We start from the raw sequence: 16281 nt of genomic DNA on the forward strand, positions 1-16281 counted from the left end.
CCACTCTGTTATCTTTCTTCATTTCAGCTGTCCCTAAGTTAGTTTTGGAAATTATTTTCTAGTAACAAAACCCATTCTGTTGTTAATCAACTAGGAGTCAGGCATTATTGCTAGTATACTGTAAATCAGCCTGCGATCTACCATCAGATCCCAAACTACTTTCTGCCCACAGTTTTGTAGACACCGTTGGCACGAGCTGAATTTGGCTCACACTTGCTCTTGCTTCAACATTTCCACTTACAGCCATGTGCCAAAAAACAACCTAGACTGAATACTGTGTACATCATGTTCTCACAACTGCCTTGCCATGGGCTGAAACCTCAGCACCGGGAGAACTTTGCCCAGCTACCGTCATTCGCTAATGTGATCAGACGGAAGAAACCCCCAAGGTGACATTAGAAGACTTTTGGTCTCTTGTCTGCAGCAGTAATTATTTAGCTCTTTTCTTTCCAGGAAGGTTTTGTGTGTTTGTGCACACATTCAGTGGCGTAGCGTGGGGGGTGCAGGGGGGGCCGCCCGCACCGGGTGCAACATCTGGGGGGGGGGGGCGCTCGCACTCGCAGCTCTCTGCCCCTACCTGGCTCACTCACTCTCTCTCACTGCAGTGCTGGCTGTGTGAATCCGATCCGAGCCGCCGGGTCGCCGCCCACTGTGGAGGGGAGGGTGCCAGGCGTGCGGTGCGGTGCGGAGAGAGAGCGAGGGACTATCTGGGGGAGGGACAGTGCAGCGGGGGGGGGGCAAATTACTTGCCTTGCCCCGGGTGCTGACAACCCACGCTACGCCACTGCACACATTGTACAGTTGTAGAGACACGCAGCCTGATCCTATGTACGTTTACTGAGAAGTCTGTACTAGTGTTCAAAACGTCTTACTCCCACAAATTGCTCTGAAGCCTGAGAATGGATCAAGAACTAAAATTTACCGTATTTTTCGCTCTATAGGATGCACCGGACCACAAGACGCACCTAGTTTTTAGAGGGGGAAATCAAGAAAAAAAAATATTATTTCCCCCCCTAGCCCAAAGAGTAGCGGACAGGCTGCGCGCAGAGCTTCTCCCAGAGCTTCTCGGGGCTGCGGGGGGAGCCCAGGTCCCCCCCCCCAGCCCCAAAGAGCAAAGAAGCCAAGACAGCAAGCGGGATCCATCCAGCTGGCTGTCTTGGCTTCTGCCATAGCCACGCAACCTCTCCAGCTGGGAGCTAAACCTCTCCAGTGCGGCTAAAGAAGCGTGGCTAAAGAAGCCAAGGCAGTGAGCGCGCTCCATCCTGCTCGCTGCCTTGGCTTCCTCTTTAACCTTGCGCAGCCTCTCCAGCCGGGCTTTTCTACGAGGAGGTAGAAGAGACTGACTGGCCGCGTCAGTCCCGTCTCCCTCCTGGGGAAAAGCCCGCAAGAGCTGGATGAAGCGGCTCTTGGGGGCTTTTCCTGCCTGCCTCCCCCCTGCATTCGCTCCATAGGACGCACAGACTTTCCCCCTTAGATTTTAAGAGGGATAAAGTGCGTCCTATGGAGCGAAAAATACGGTACTTTTAAAAATGGGCTGCACACACTACAAAATTATGCAGCCTAGGAAGTCTCTTCTTCCTCTTCTACAAATAACTCTGTGGGAGGTTTGGGGTGCATGTCTGGATCAGACTCACTCAGCACCACCTCAGGATATTTTCAAGATATTCTCCAAGTATCCCTATTTTCCAGGGACAGTCCCAGATTTGCAGAAGCTGTCCTAGTTTCTGATTTGATCCCAGCATGTCTCACTTTTCCTTAGGACATCCCTTATTTTCATCAGGGAAATGTTGGGAGGGTATGTAGTTATGCAACTACACACCCTCGAGCCAAGAAGATTAGTAACTATACAACCTTTAGCAGACATTTGGAGGCAGCCGTGTATAGGGAAGTTTTTTTAAAAAAAAGTTTTATGATGTTTTTATGTATGTTGGAAGCCTCCCAGAGTGGCTTGGGCAACCCAGTCAGATGGGCGGGGTATAACTAATAACATTATTATGGAATAGGATGTCCCTATTTTCATCAGATAAATGTTGTTACAGTATGCAATTTGGCACCTACCCCTCCAGGAGAGAGCAGGTGAGTGAAGATGGTACATCAGGAAGAAGGCGGTAATAAATATCTTATTATTATTATTATTATTATTATTTATTGAATTTATATACAGTGGTACCTCGGGTTACATACGCTTCAGGTTACAGACGCCACTAACCCAGAAATAGTACCTCGGGTTAAGAACTTTGCTTCAGGATGAGAACAGAAATCGTGCCCCATTAGCTAAAGTGGTGCTTCAGGTTAAGAACAGTTTCAGGTTAAGAACGGACCTCCGGAACGAATTAAGTACGTAACCAGAGGTACCACTGTACCGCCCTATACCCGGAGGTCTCGGGGCGGCTCACAGAAAAGATCAACATAAAATCCAAAATATACATATATAATCAAAACAAAAACAACCCAATAACATCCCCCAATGGTGGGGTATAAAGCTTGCTAGCAAATTTGCCAAGCTATGCAGGGTCTGGTATGTTTCCAAACAGGGTCGGAGTTAGGTTTGATGAGGCCCTAAGCTACTGAAGGTAATGGGGCCCTTTATATGTCCAGCTGTCCTTTGTCAACAAATTTTCACTGTTTTTTTTGTGTTGAATATATGCTATATGGTAATTTATGGACCTAATAAGTATCTCAAGCCATTTGCACATGCAGAATGTAGGCACCCTATATATAAAGGTAAAGGGTAAAGGGACCCCTGACCATTAGGTCCAGTTGTGGCCAACTCTGGAGTTGCGGCGTTCATCTCACTTTATTGGCCGAGGGAGCCGGCGTACAGCTTCCGGGTCATGTGGCCAGCATGACTAAACCGCTTCTGGCGAACCAAAGCAGCGCACGGAAACGTCGTTTACCTTCCCGCCAGAGCGGTACCTATTTATCTACTTGCACTTTGACATGCTTTTGAACTGCTAGGATGGCAGGAGCAGGGACCGAGCAACGGGAGCTCACCCCGTCGTGGGGATTCGAACTGCTGATCTTCTGATTGGCAAGTCCTAGGCTCTGTGGTTTAACCCACAGCGCCACCTGCATCCCATACCCTATATATAGAAATGAGCAAACCAGTAATATTTTAGGCTAGCAGATGGGGCCCATTACTTACATCATAGGAGCCTACACAACACAAAACACTGCTGCTGTATGTAGCTTTTATTTTATTTGCTATTTATCTTGTATTTTGGAAATGTACATCCAGTTGTTTTTTCCCTTTATATTTTTTTGGGGCCCCCAAGAGAGTGGGGCCCTAAGCTATAGCTTGATTAGCTTATATGTAAATCCAGCACTGCTTCCAAACGGGTTGGGGCGGTGCCAAGATCTCTGCATTGCAGGGGTTGGACTAGATGACCCTGGGGGTCCCTTCCAGTTCTGTGATCCTGCCTGCGCCTGAGGATCCTGCCAACTGAGGCTGGTTGCCTGCCCTTGCCTCGTGGGTGGGCCGACCCGGGATTTTACTTGTACTGGTGGGGTCTCGAGGCAGGCAGGCCCCACAACAGAGAGAAGGTCCAAGAAAACTCACAAGGACGAAATAAAACAATATATTACTTGCTAAAAATTGGAAAACACAAGAACTACCAACAGTGGAAGATTGGCAGATGAAGATGATGGACTTTTTGGAGCTAGCTGATCTGACTGGAAGAATCCGCGACCAGAAAGAGGAGTTTCAAGAGGACTGGAGGAAATTTAAGGACTATTTGAATACATATTGTAATATAAAAAATTAGAAATTACTTGAAAGAAATAGGCCCAGGATTAAACTAAGTTATAATTAAATAAATGGGATTTAGAATGTTAAGAAAAGTGAGTAAGATGGGACTATAATTGGAAATTATTTTAGTTTAATAATGATATTGGAAAGCTGTTACTTTTAATTACAAGGAAACTCAGAAGGGAGGGATTTGAGGAAGTCAACCAAGATGTTTAAAAGGTTGGATTTGTGAAGAATTAAGTTTGTTGTTATTGTTTATCTGTTTATTGTTTCCCCCTTTTTTCTTTTTCTGTTTTTGTGTATCATTTTGCTTTGTGTTTTGTGTTATCACTGTGGAAAATCGAATAAAAAAAGAAATAAAATAATATAAAATATAAAAAGCTGGGAGGGCGAGTCCACCGGGAGAGCGGCGTCAGGCGGAGCGCCGAAGGGCCGCGGGAGGCGCCTTCCCACAGCGACAGCGGCGGCCAGAAAGAGAGGGAAGAGTTGCGAGCAGCTCCCCCTCTCGCCGGGCCGCCCGTCTGGCGAGCCTCCGCAACATGGCGGCGCGGAAAGGCCTCCGTCAACACCTTCTCACCTCCCTCCCTCAGGGGGCCGCTCTGCTGGGAGGAGCGCCGCCTCTCTATGACCGCCGCTTCCCAACCGCGCGCGGATCAGAACCTTCGGTGGGAGCGAGCGAGAGAAACGAGAGAAAGAGGGGCTTGTTGGGGGACGGGGGGACGGGACGTCGACGTCGCGTCGGCTCCCAGCCAATGAGGGGCGGGGCGGGGCGGGGCACGGTGGCGCCCGCGGGCCGGGCGCTTCAGACTGGCAGTTGGAGCAGCGACTCCCCTTTGTGTCTGGTCTGAGGGGGGAAAGAGGGAGCAGCTGCCAGCCGAGCCCCGAGCCGCCCGGCGACTGGGAGGCGGCGCGCCGTGGCGTGAGAAACGGGCCCGAGGGCGGGCTGCGAGCGAGGCGGCCCCGAAGGCAGGGCAGGCGAGACCGTGTGTGTGTGTGTGTGGGAGGGGAGGGCGGCAGGAGGGCTTGGCCGGCGCTGAGGGAAGGAAGGGGGGAAGCCTTTGTGAAGTGAGGGGCGGAAAAGGGGGCGCGCTCCTTCGCCGCCCTCCCTCACCCCCTCGAAGCCCTTTCCAGTATTGGGGGTCGGGGTGGGCTGAGGAAAGAAGGCCTCTCTTTCCTTCAGGGCTGCTGGTGGGGGGGGACACCCTCATTCCCGGCGCCCTTTCCCGAGAAACGCCAAGAATATTTCCCTTTCTCCCGTCAATTATTATTTTTCCCCCTTCGTGTAAGGCTTAAAGGATCGGATCCTGACGATTTCTCTCTCTCTCTTCTTTCCAAAGACTCGTCATGGGGAGAGACGCCGTTAAAACCCCTCACGTCGAAGACGACGACGCCTTGTTTTTAAACGTCAAGTGACTGGAAATAACATTTCAGGAAAGAGACGACGGCAGAGAGAAATCCGGGTGGTTTCGGGGTTTTTTTTGTTTGGTTTCCTCATACCTCGGCCTTTTAAATGCCTGCCCGTATCTGCCTTTTGGGGGATCGAGGAAGCTGCTTGTTGTAGGTGACAATCGTGCGTTTTTTTGTTTCGTCCTCTCCACACCTCTCGGATATGATTCCTTTGCAACGTGTGCGGTGCTTTGATATTGCGAAGAAGCGTGGGAAGTAAGCCTGGTTTTTATATACATATATATAGTATGCGAAAGATGACCGCCGGCTGGGGGGAAAGGACACGTATGTTCGCTTGAGAACCAAAACTCTTCATCTGCCGATTGGGAGGCGAGCCCTGAAACATGAAGACAGATCAGTGTAATGGAGTAAGAGGTCAGGCTGCTCCTCTCATCTGCCATTTGCCCTTTCAGACTGGATTGTAAACCAAGAGGGTTAAGACTCTTTGGAGACTGGAGATTTCCTCCTGCTGGCATTTTAAAAGAAAATTATTCTACACATCGTCATCCACCCTCCTGGATTTCTTCAAATATGACCGCCTTGCTGCAGCACCTTTTGCTATTGCTCCTTTTCTCCACTGCCACCTTACTACTCAGCACTGCGGCTGGTAAGTAGCCAGTGGGTGTAGCAGTACAGCATGATCTGCAAACGAATTAAGCCGGATTACCTGGATTTAAACCAATTTGGTGCCAGTAAAGGCCATGTGAATAAATCAGAGTACATTTCAATAATTTGACTTAATTGGTTCTAGAGATTGCATCCACGCCAGTTGTTTTGCCTACAGGGAAGGGGGTGCGGCTGGCCACGGTTAAGGCTTATCTTATTAAAATGTCTGCATCATGCTCCTGGAAATTGTTTCAGTTTTCAGACACTGATCTAGTGAATCTATTTATCTTCCTATATTTTATTGGGGAAGATTAGCACAATCTAGTAGTTAGGATGAAATTTTATTTTATTATGATATTTGTCACCATTCGTATTTTTCCAACGCACATCCTGCACTTCAGAAACTGTTGGCTTGCTGTGTATGAAATCTTTGTTCACAACCATAAGTGTGGTCAATGGTTCTTCATTGACTGAAGTATGTAATACATATTGTTTCACACTATGTGAAACAATGTATGTCTGGGTTAAAAAAAACCACAATCTGTCAGTATTGGCAGAGAAAAAAGTACAGAATGTAAGCAGAAAAACTGATGCAGAATTATTTTGTGTTCTGACTATCTTGAGCAATATTATTCATCTTTTGGACATGTGTGGAAGCTTGATACTGGCATAAACCTTCTCGGGTGATAAAGGATGAAAAAGCTCTGAGTTGAGTCTGTTAAATGTTTAATTTTTACTCCTTGTATATATTTTCAACCAGTTTTTATACCTGCTTCCTGGAAATAATTCCAATTTAACTCAATGGTGCTTACTTCTGAGTAGTAGAGATATGCCTAAAATTTCACTGACAGAAATCTAGAAGTACTGTATGTCTTCCTACCCTCAGTTACCAGCTGAAATACCAAACTAACTTCATTTCCCTCTAATTTTTTCAAGTGGACAAATAAATTTGCTTTAGGAATGTTTCAAAAGAATTATATTAAAAGAACAGGTGAAATTATTTGGGTCCTTCAAATAAAATTTTAGAATTAAGATTAAGAGAGCAAAATTTTAGAATTAAGATTAAGAGAGCAATTTTCTCAGGTACAGGAAGCCAATGATGCTAAAACCTTTAAACATCTATATCTATCTATCTATCTATCTATCTAAATCCTATTTGGTTAAAAAAAAAGGAGTGGTTAAATGTGAAGGGTTATTCAGTCTTCTAGGCAAGTTACATGTAGGATTGCACTGCATATTTGTTTTTCAAGCATGATTTAAATGTTGGTTGATTTACCTAGGAGTAAATCTCAATGAGCTTGGTAGTGCTTATTTCTGGGTATACATGCTTAAGATTTCAGCAGTATGAATTTTAAGTCTTTAAAAGGGCTTTCCGTGGGGGGGATATTGAACTAAAATGACTGATGTAGAACATTTGATTGCAGCAGGCTGGCCTTGGGCTAAATCACTGGTGCTTCAGATTAATGTCCACTGTGCATGTCATTGGTAGTTCATAAGCTGTTTCCTCTGTAGAATTGATATTTGAAACCCATATTTCTACATTTAAACTTTACAAGTGTAATAAACTATTCTATATTCAATCAAGTCTGCAAAAAATACATGGTTTTTCTATGGGATGATTTCTTGGCAAAATTTGAGACATTTATTGTGCTTGCTAAAAGGAATAGCAGTTGTCTTCAGTTTTGACCTGAGAGTAAACTTGGTATTAATTATAGACTGGGGAAGTTCTTATGGGCAATCTAGCCAGCGTTTTACATATGATGGGAGAATCCCTGGCACCTACATATTCAGTAATGTCTAGAAAAGTCAGACGGTTCAACAGCTCTGCTGAAGAAAGCAATTCACTAACTAGTCTTTAGTGTCCAGATTTATATTCTATGAATATGGTATATCCTATTACCACTCAAGAACTTTCTGATGTGCACTCATTCACAAACCCCAACATTTAATTAGTGGTAAAGTTCTACAATATCTAACAAGGATAAAAACAAATTGAGTCCTATACTGAATCAATAAAAGGAGTCTAATTCCAAAATTCTTTTAAATGTATTTCACAAAATCTATGAATACATTGTAGGATAAATCAGTTTAAACATAATAAAAGTCCTGTTCAATCAGTCCAAAGACCCATTTGGTCCAGCATTGTGTTCTGATGGTGGCTAACCAGATGCCTGTGGGAAGCCCGAAAGCATTCTCGCCACTTGTGATTCCTAGCATTTGAAAGCATACTACCTCTGACAATGGAGGTAGAACATATAGTAGGTAGGGCTATCACTTCCTCTTGTGGGAGTGAAATTCATTGTTTAACTGTGCACTGTCTGAAGACATTCTTTTGTGCATCCTACATCTTCCAGCAGTCAGGTTCATTGGATGGTCCTGCTTTTTAAAATTATGAGAGGGAGCAAAGCGTCTCCCTGTCCAATTTGCTACACCATACATAGTTTTATTCATTATGTCCCCCTGCTTCCCATTTTCCCTAAACTAAACTGTTGCAGATGTTATAACCTTTCTATGTAGGGGAATTGCTCCAGTCCCTTAATCACTTTATTTGCTCTTTTCTGAACCTTTTATAGCTCTACAGTATCATTTTTGCACCAGAACTGTGCACAGCCTTCCAAGTATAGTCACAGCATAGACCTCACAGCATCATGACACTGGCAGTTTTATTTTCAACCCCTATTGATTCCTATCATATATTGATCCCTATGTTGGTGTTTCCGTTGCATCAGAAGTGGTTTAGTCATGCTGGCCACATGACCCAGAAAGCTGTCTGCGGACAAATGCCAGCTCCTTTGGCCTGAAAACGCAACCTCATAGTTGAATTAGACTGGACTTAACTGTCCAGGGGTCCTTTACCTTTACCATTTTTTTTACCTATCATGTAATTCACATTTCACAGCTACCACACACCGAGTCAACATCTTCATCAAACTGCCCACTGTGACCCCAAGGTCTTGTTCCTGGTCAGTCACCACCAGTTTAGATTCTAATAGTGTTTATGTGAAATTATATTTTTTTACCCCAGTGTGCATCTCTTTATATTTGCATCTGTTGATTTGCATTTGCCATTTTACTGCCCATTCACCCAGTTTGGAGAAAACTGAAAGTCTGTGAATAACTTTGGGTGACATTCAATGCTGTCTCATTCAATGGGGAGGAAAGCCAAGTTTTTCTAATCCCTCCACCCCTTGTAGCCTCCTATGCCATTCCCTCAAATCTGCTGTGATGGGTCTCCATACTGCAGAGTAGATTTAAGGAGGGGCAGCAGTGAGAGGAGGAATCATAGGATCAACAGCTTCCAGCTGCCATAAAACCCCTTAAAGAAAGGTTGAGTTATCAGACTATTTTTTAGGGACTTTATAAGGTCTTTTTTTTTTTTTAAAGGGTATTTTAAGCCCGTTTCCATCTGAGCTGGCTATTATAAGAACTTCGTCAATTTATAATAAGATTTTTTAGCTTGCTTATTTTTCTCTTCCCTCCCCATTCTTTTTTTTATTTGTGTCATGCATTTTAACATTGTAAGCCTGAACATAGGAATTATGTTGGGTTTTTTTAATTGATATGTAAGTTGCTCGGGGGCCTTGCTAGCTGAACTGTAGGATATAAATGCCTCAAATAAATAAAGTTTTCCAATGTGATCTATGAAATGCTTGGTTCCATAGATGGACCCAAGTATTTGTATTTACACATCTTACTTTACCTTGAAAAACCTAGAGCAACTATCCCATGCAGTCTCCAGTTCAGGCTCTGACCAGGCTATGATCTGTTTATTTTTAACAATGACACACCATTATTTATTTATTTTATTTTAAAACCGTATAGCCCATCCTTCCTCTCAAAAGAGCTCAGTTCAGTCAATACATCCACAATTTAAAATAAAGATAAAAATAAAAACATTCTAAAAACAATTACAGTTTAAAAACATTATTTCATCTGGTGATTATGTGCTCTCACATACTTTTCTTTGGACTTGGAGCATAATTCCACCTATCCTAATGTTATTATTGTCAATCACAAACTTTTTAGTATACAGTGGTACCTCGGGTTACATACGCTTCAGGTTACATACGCTTTAGGTTACACACTCCGCTAACCCAGTAATAGTGCTTCAGGTTAAGAACTTTGCTTCAGGATGAGAACAGAAATTGTGCTCCGGTGGCGCAGCGGCAGCAGGAGGCCCCATTAGCCAAAGTGGTGCTTCAGGTTAAGAAAAGTTTAAGGTTAAGAACAGACCTCCGGAACGAATTAAGTACTTAACCTGAGGTACCACTGTAATCTGGCCAAATGTAGATGTGTGTATTTTCCTAGCTTGTGGAAAGTCTCAGTAAGTCATTGAAGATAACACACTTAATTAGGCTGAATCAAAAACTTAAACTAGAATTATTTCCCAGAGACAGGATAATGTTGATTGATACCCCTTTAAGCCAAGAACATTTTCTATCTAAATTGAAACACCACACAAATTAGGTATCTAATAGGCAGGGGGGAAAGTGGCAGAACTGGAAGTATGGTGATATGGTTCTTTTTTGGCAACCAACAGCTATATGTTTTTGGGTACTAATCCCCACAATCTTCTCTTGCAGGTATATTTAGTTATAATGTATTTTATTTATAAAAATATTTATATATTGCTGTATCAGGAAAATATATCCGTGGTTTACAGCAATCACCTAGTTCCAAACCTAGTGAGACAAAGTTACATGTAAGTTCAATATGTTCCCCTGCCACTCCTCTCACAGAGGAAAAGTCAGTGGAACAGCAATCCATCGTCTCATTATTTGCAAGTTATTATTTATACACTGTCATCCATGTACATGGCACTATATACAGTATAAAATTAGGAGAATAGTAATCTGAGCGAACTCACCCACATTTCTCACAAGGTAAGGCAGTCATCTTTATTCACCCCAAGACAAGTCATTATTCAGTATATCATTTTTAATTCACATTTTCACTTCATTACAATCAATATAAATGATTCTCGTTTCTCCTCAATCATATTAATAGCAACTAAATTTAAAAGTGAAGAACTGAGGCTGAGAAACTGGAAGGCATTTTAGTACAAGCGGGTAATGCGGAGATATTTTTAACAAGTCCTAAAACTCTGTTGGTTTTCATATCAACATACAGCCATAAGACTTATCTATGCTACATATGCTTAGTCGATTTCTGAAAAAATTAAACATTTTATTATTTGAAATAAGAGCAGACCAAAAAAGTAAACTGATAAACTGAGGATTCCCAGAATAGAGGTTACAAAATGAAGTTGGACCACCTACTTGACCTAAATTTTATTGTTCGTTTTTATGTTTTTATATTGTGTGAAAGCCTTAATGGAGAATGTGGGTTTTATAGAGGAATATGAAGGAAGTAAGAGGTGGCATTAGAGAACATTACTGGATGCAGTTCCAGGTATAATGGAGCAGCAAGGGAGAAAGGGCAGAGTTATGTGGGGAAATGGTAGACCTTTGGATTGCTGAGGGTGGTGGAACCCAAGGCGTGAATGCCTCAGATATGTGAAGATGCCACCATCTGCGAGGTTCTCTTTGCCTCCATGGTAGTTGGAACCCTATGGAACCTCATAGACCATCAATCATGTAATTTTGTGAAAGGGGAAATGGTTACTGTTTGGTGATGGATTGAATGTGGGAGTTGAAGGAATGAGCAGATGAAGGATAAAAATCATGACTATGTGCCTTTCCCACGGGGTGGATGATGTCGGTGGATAATAAGAGGGGGGCTTAGGGGAAAAGATAAGCTCATTCATGGGCATATTGAGTTTGTAATGACAACAAAGCATCCAAGTGAAAAAATCAAAGGGGCACTTGGACATGAGAGACTAGATGAAAGGAAAAAGTTTTGGATGTCAAGTACAGGTGGTTCTGAAAGCTGTGGGATGTAATGGGGTCACCCAGGGACAGTGTAGAGTGCTGTAATATAGGTCAACTGGTTTTGTGATGTTCTGTGGTTATTGTTGCTGATTCCAGTTACTTAATTCTGTTGCTGTGGGATACAGACATCCCTTCATGCATTGCTTCAGCCTGATGTCACCTTTTCCTGGTTCTTTCTTTGTTAATGGGAGTACATGTGGCTTAACACAGCAAGAACAAAACAAATATTAACTCACATTGATAATAGAGATGCTTACATAGTTTTTAAAATTGATTGAAAATGTTTGCATATATGTATATATAATGTTCTGCCTCTTTAAGGTTCTTTTTTTCTTTGCTAAATAAATGTTCTTATCTCTGGTGACATTTTTGTATATGAATGGTGAGTGATTGTGTGTTGAGCAGGGAATATGCTCTTAATGTTTTTTAAAATGTTTACAGTGCATGCTCAGTTCTACATTTCCCCCATATTGTGGAATATATTGCAGAAAAAGCAATGGGAGGAATTCAACATCATACTCTTTTGTTCGTTCCATCAGCATAAGAATATCTGCTTGCCAGACTGAATGATTCCTCTTCTCCTCCTCCCTACATGCTGTTGAGAGTTTCTTGATCCTGTAGATCAGATTGGGGGGCAGGGAGACTTGGGGAAGCCTCATTGCCCTTGGACTGGCTTCTGCTAGCACACTGGGTTAGATGAATGTGGGCCAAGGAAGTGTGTACCTGAAATATTTAAAACAAAATTAAAGGTGTGTGTGTGTCAGGCTTGTAATTAAATCCACACATTTTACTAGCTTCCAGTGGTCTGATGGAGAGCTCTATCTTTTTGCAGCAGTCTACTGCATTTTTATGGTCTTGCAGCCTGCTTGGTTTCTATGCTGGACTCACTCCATGGCGGCTGGTCTTGTGTTGTCTGTTTACTTACTGAATGGAAGGGGAAAGTAGATGAGGGAAAAGAATAAAGATGGTATAGGAGTCCATTGCACCTGGCCAGCCATCACCACTGGAGCGGTAGAGAAAGGCAGAATAAGAAGAGAGCAGCAGCCATGTGCCCATTAATTCCAGTACTGAAGGGCACATGGCTGTTGATCCTTCTGATGTGCCCGCCCCAAGTGGCTTTGCGAGGAGTATTTCCATGGTGGGGTGCAGTGGGCAAACGGAGTCTGCTGTGCCAGCCCAGTCCTTGCCATCAAAGCAATGACTAGCCTGGTGCAGCAGGCTCCATTTGCCCTCCACACCCCACCATGTACAGTAACACTCCTTGCTAAGCTCTAGGAGGGCACGTGAGATGGACACATCCATGCCTTCCTTTGCAAGGCTGGGTTCCTTCTCATGCCGCCCTCCCTGAGTGGCTTTGCAAGGCTGGGACCTGATCAGATCCCATTCTCACAAAGGCACACAGGGCTGGTTTGAAGAGGGCGGCATGAGAAGTGTGCCCCCTGCCCAAAATGCGCCTGGGGCAATTGCCCCAGCTACACCTCACTATGCCCCTGCTTTAGCCCACTACTGCCCATAAAAGGAAAATGGCCTGAGAAAAAGCTAATTGATCCTTTCAGTTACTGCAGATAAACAGTACTGGAGCCACTCAAACATGCATAAGACCATTTTTAACACTAGCTGGCAGAAGGAGCTATAAAGACAGGTTGCATGGAGTGATGTTGAGTCTGTGGCCATATTCCAGTGATCATATCTTTGCTTGTATAAAGACATATATGGTCTGAAGGCTACCACTTTGGTGAAGCTAAGTAAGTTTGGTTTGGGTACAGGCCTCAGTGGGAGATTCTCTAGGAACTACATATGCAGTACCTTGGGTTCTATGAAAAAATATAGGTGGAATATAAATGGAAGAAAATAATAATTTAAAAGATCTTAAGCCAAAATATGAACAGGGCTTGTGTACCCACACATAGATGTTTCACTCTTCTTTTTGTGTGATCTGGGAAACAAGCCAGGATGTCTTCCGTTTCCTATAACTCCGTGTTATGTTCAGATTGGTAAGCCATGTTAATGACTTCTAAACAAGTTAGAATATAAAGTTCTGTTTTTTAAAGCCATTTACCATGGTTTCCTGGTTCTGGTGTAGTGGCCTTTGCGTGGGGCTTGAGATTGTCGGAATGCATCCCCTCTTGTCTTCCAGGCATCCGGCCATTTTATGTGTACAAACATGTTTGTGATTCCGCTGGAGGAGAAGCACCTCAAGCCTTCCCCTACTCCCATTGTCTCCATAGAGTCCATACACAGGCGTGGGTTCATGTGGCCAACAAGTGTGAAGTTATCTTAGCCAGTGTTCTCCAGGTGCCAGGTGCGTTTTGCAACTGGTGCAAGTTCAATTGCGACCACATGGAAATTTCTGAATGCCTGGTTGATGACTGACACTTGGCTGATGGCACCGTGGCGTTGCCAGGCAAGCCAGGTGACTCGGATGCAGCCAAAGACACATGTCTTGTGCTTCTGCACTGTCGCACAAGCCAGATGACTCGCATATCAGCAAACTTTGCTTCAGCACTGCTGTGGGAACTGCAATCCTAGGCACACTTTCTTAAGGGTAAGAAAGCCCCTCTCAGTGAGGTGGGGCTCACTTCCAAGCAAATGTGCCAAGGGATAAAGAGGAGGAAGTGCGTTCGCCCTCATGCCTACATGCGCAAGCTCACCCAGCCCCATGCTCCCGCCTCTCATGAGGCGGTTGCTGGGTGCCTCGGAGCAGCCATGCTGGGCCGGCCAGGGCACCCCAAAAGGTGTTTCTCCCATTCCCTCCCTGCCCCCCCTTACAGTATTAGTTCATATGTTTGGGGGGGGGAGGTTACTGTAATTGGTAAAATGCGTGACTGAATTGTTAAATATGTTAATGTTGATGATATACACGATTCATTTTTTGCTTTGCAACCTGGTGCCTAGACATTCCGTTGTGGCAACCTCAGCCAAGGTTTAAGGTGCCATTTGGCGAATAGCTTACATACCTGAATTTCTAATACAAATTTTAGGCCAATGGGTATAACTGGTAGTTCTGATTCCTCTTCAGTGCCTAAATCTAGGGCCATTTTTATTTCACGGGTCCCCAAACCATTTCAACCATGTGGCTCTTGGGGCAAAGAACATAGCTATCTGACTTAGGCACCCACCCTGCCAACTGGAACATGCCCTCAGGTGGGGAACCTGCAAGGTGCAAGTACCAGATATTTATTGGGGACTCCTTCTGCCTCATTGTGCTGCTTCTCCAATAACTCCAGTATTAAGATGGGCTTTCTAGGTAAGTCACCTTCTCCATTCCCAGGCTGGCCTGCCCTGGTAAATTGGTACTCTTTTCATTTGGGGAAAATAGCTGGTGCTAGGGGGAAATAAATATTCCCTAGCAGACAGAAGAGCTCTCTTGCTTTTAGCTAATGTCTCTTGTGGTCATCAGGCAGACTTTCCCTCCAAGGCATTCAGGTCAGGCCTTCCTGCTGTTGCTATTCATGCGAGCGCTCTCCCCAGAAACATTGTGGACTACCTTTTAATCTTCCTCAGGAATATCTAGGACACTATTCTGGTTTCTTCTCCCACTGGTCTTAACCACAACTGCCCAGCAATGCCATTCTTCCACTTGTACCTCATCTGTCAAGGTTGAATAATTGCAAGAGGATTGTTTAATCTCCTGCCTGGGCTCTGGGGCCAGTAAATGTCCATTGGGCTCCTCCCCAAGTTATTGGGTGTGGGGTAGAAATGGACTGTTTTTCGTGTCCCTTGGGGGTGCCTTGCATCATGAACTATTTAAAACCAAATGTACAATTGTATATTTTAGAGTATTCCTGAAAATTAAAAACATAGCATAATACTTAACTTAAAAAAAGGTAAACTTGTGCTTCTTCTCACCACTTTTTACTTGGGGTATAAAATGGATTTCAAGCTATATCTAGAAGTGTGTCATTTCTCCTGCAATTGAGCAAGGGGATATCTACCAAAGTCAGCAATGCAACAAGATAGCTGAGCCTTCATTCTAGTATTATTTAGGTCCCACAGTGATGCAACTTCTCTGACTGCTTGGGGCTAACGGGAGGTACGGTATTATCTTTATTAAAACATAAAGTGTCTTGATGCAGTGTAATTCAAACAAATTTCCCACACTATAGAAATATGCAGAGAATGACATGTAGAACAGCTTTCAGAAAGCAGAAGCTTTGATCTTCTCTTTTAAGAGTCTGCTGAGATCCCAAAACTTCCAGGAAGGTTTTATAACCAGTCTTTTTCTTTTGTTTCATATTTCAGTATAGCAATGATGAAATATATCAATCCATTTTGTAGAGATTTTTTACAGTCTTTACATAGTAAAAGACTCTAGAATCTCTCTTAATTCTTTTACAAATGAACACTTAGGTAAACTCGGATTTGGGTTTACCGTAGAAGAGATATTTTTAAATTACTGAAACATGTTAATATCATTTAAATTTTAAACTACTTTTAAAGCAAAATCTCCTTATAATGCTGTAGCTTGGGGTTATGGTCATCAGTTTAGAAGCAGATTGAATTTACAGGCTTTCTGGTTCTCCATTTGAAGAACTGGGGTTGATTTTAAAATTTCAGAAATAATACTTCTGCACTGTCCTGTCTAGAGTG

General features: G+C 43.5%; 1 protein-coding gene across 10 annotated transcripts in view; it reads left to right on the forward strand.

Annotated features, from left to right (window-relative positions):
• Nucleotides 1-4204: 4204 nt before the first annotated feature.
• The window catches only part of BMPR2 (bone morphogenetic protein receptor type 2), an 82736-nt gene continuing 70659 nt past the window's right edge, over nucleotides 4205-16281 (forward strand). For 2 of the 10 annotated variants that reach the window (XR_014502940.1, XM_083403423.1), the window contains exons 1-2: nucleotides 4205-4413; nucleotides 5086-5801. Coding sequence is in view for 5 of the 10 variants with exons in the window: in XM_083403423.1 (XP_083259549.1) it covers nucleotides 5726-5801 (76 nt within the window). In the remaining 5 variants the exon portion in view is untranslated. The other 8 variants (XR_014502941.1, XM_083403420.1, XR_014502944.1 and 5 more) reach the window with 6 other exon arrangements.

The sequence above is a fragment of the Podarcis tiliguerta genome (assembly GCF_965153285.1).
Source record: "Podarcis tiliguerta genome assembly, chromosome: 1".
Taxonomy (NCBI): domain Eukaryota; kingdom Metazoa; phylum Chordata; class Lepidosauria; order Squamata; family Lacertidae; genus Podarcis; species Podarcis tiliguerta.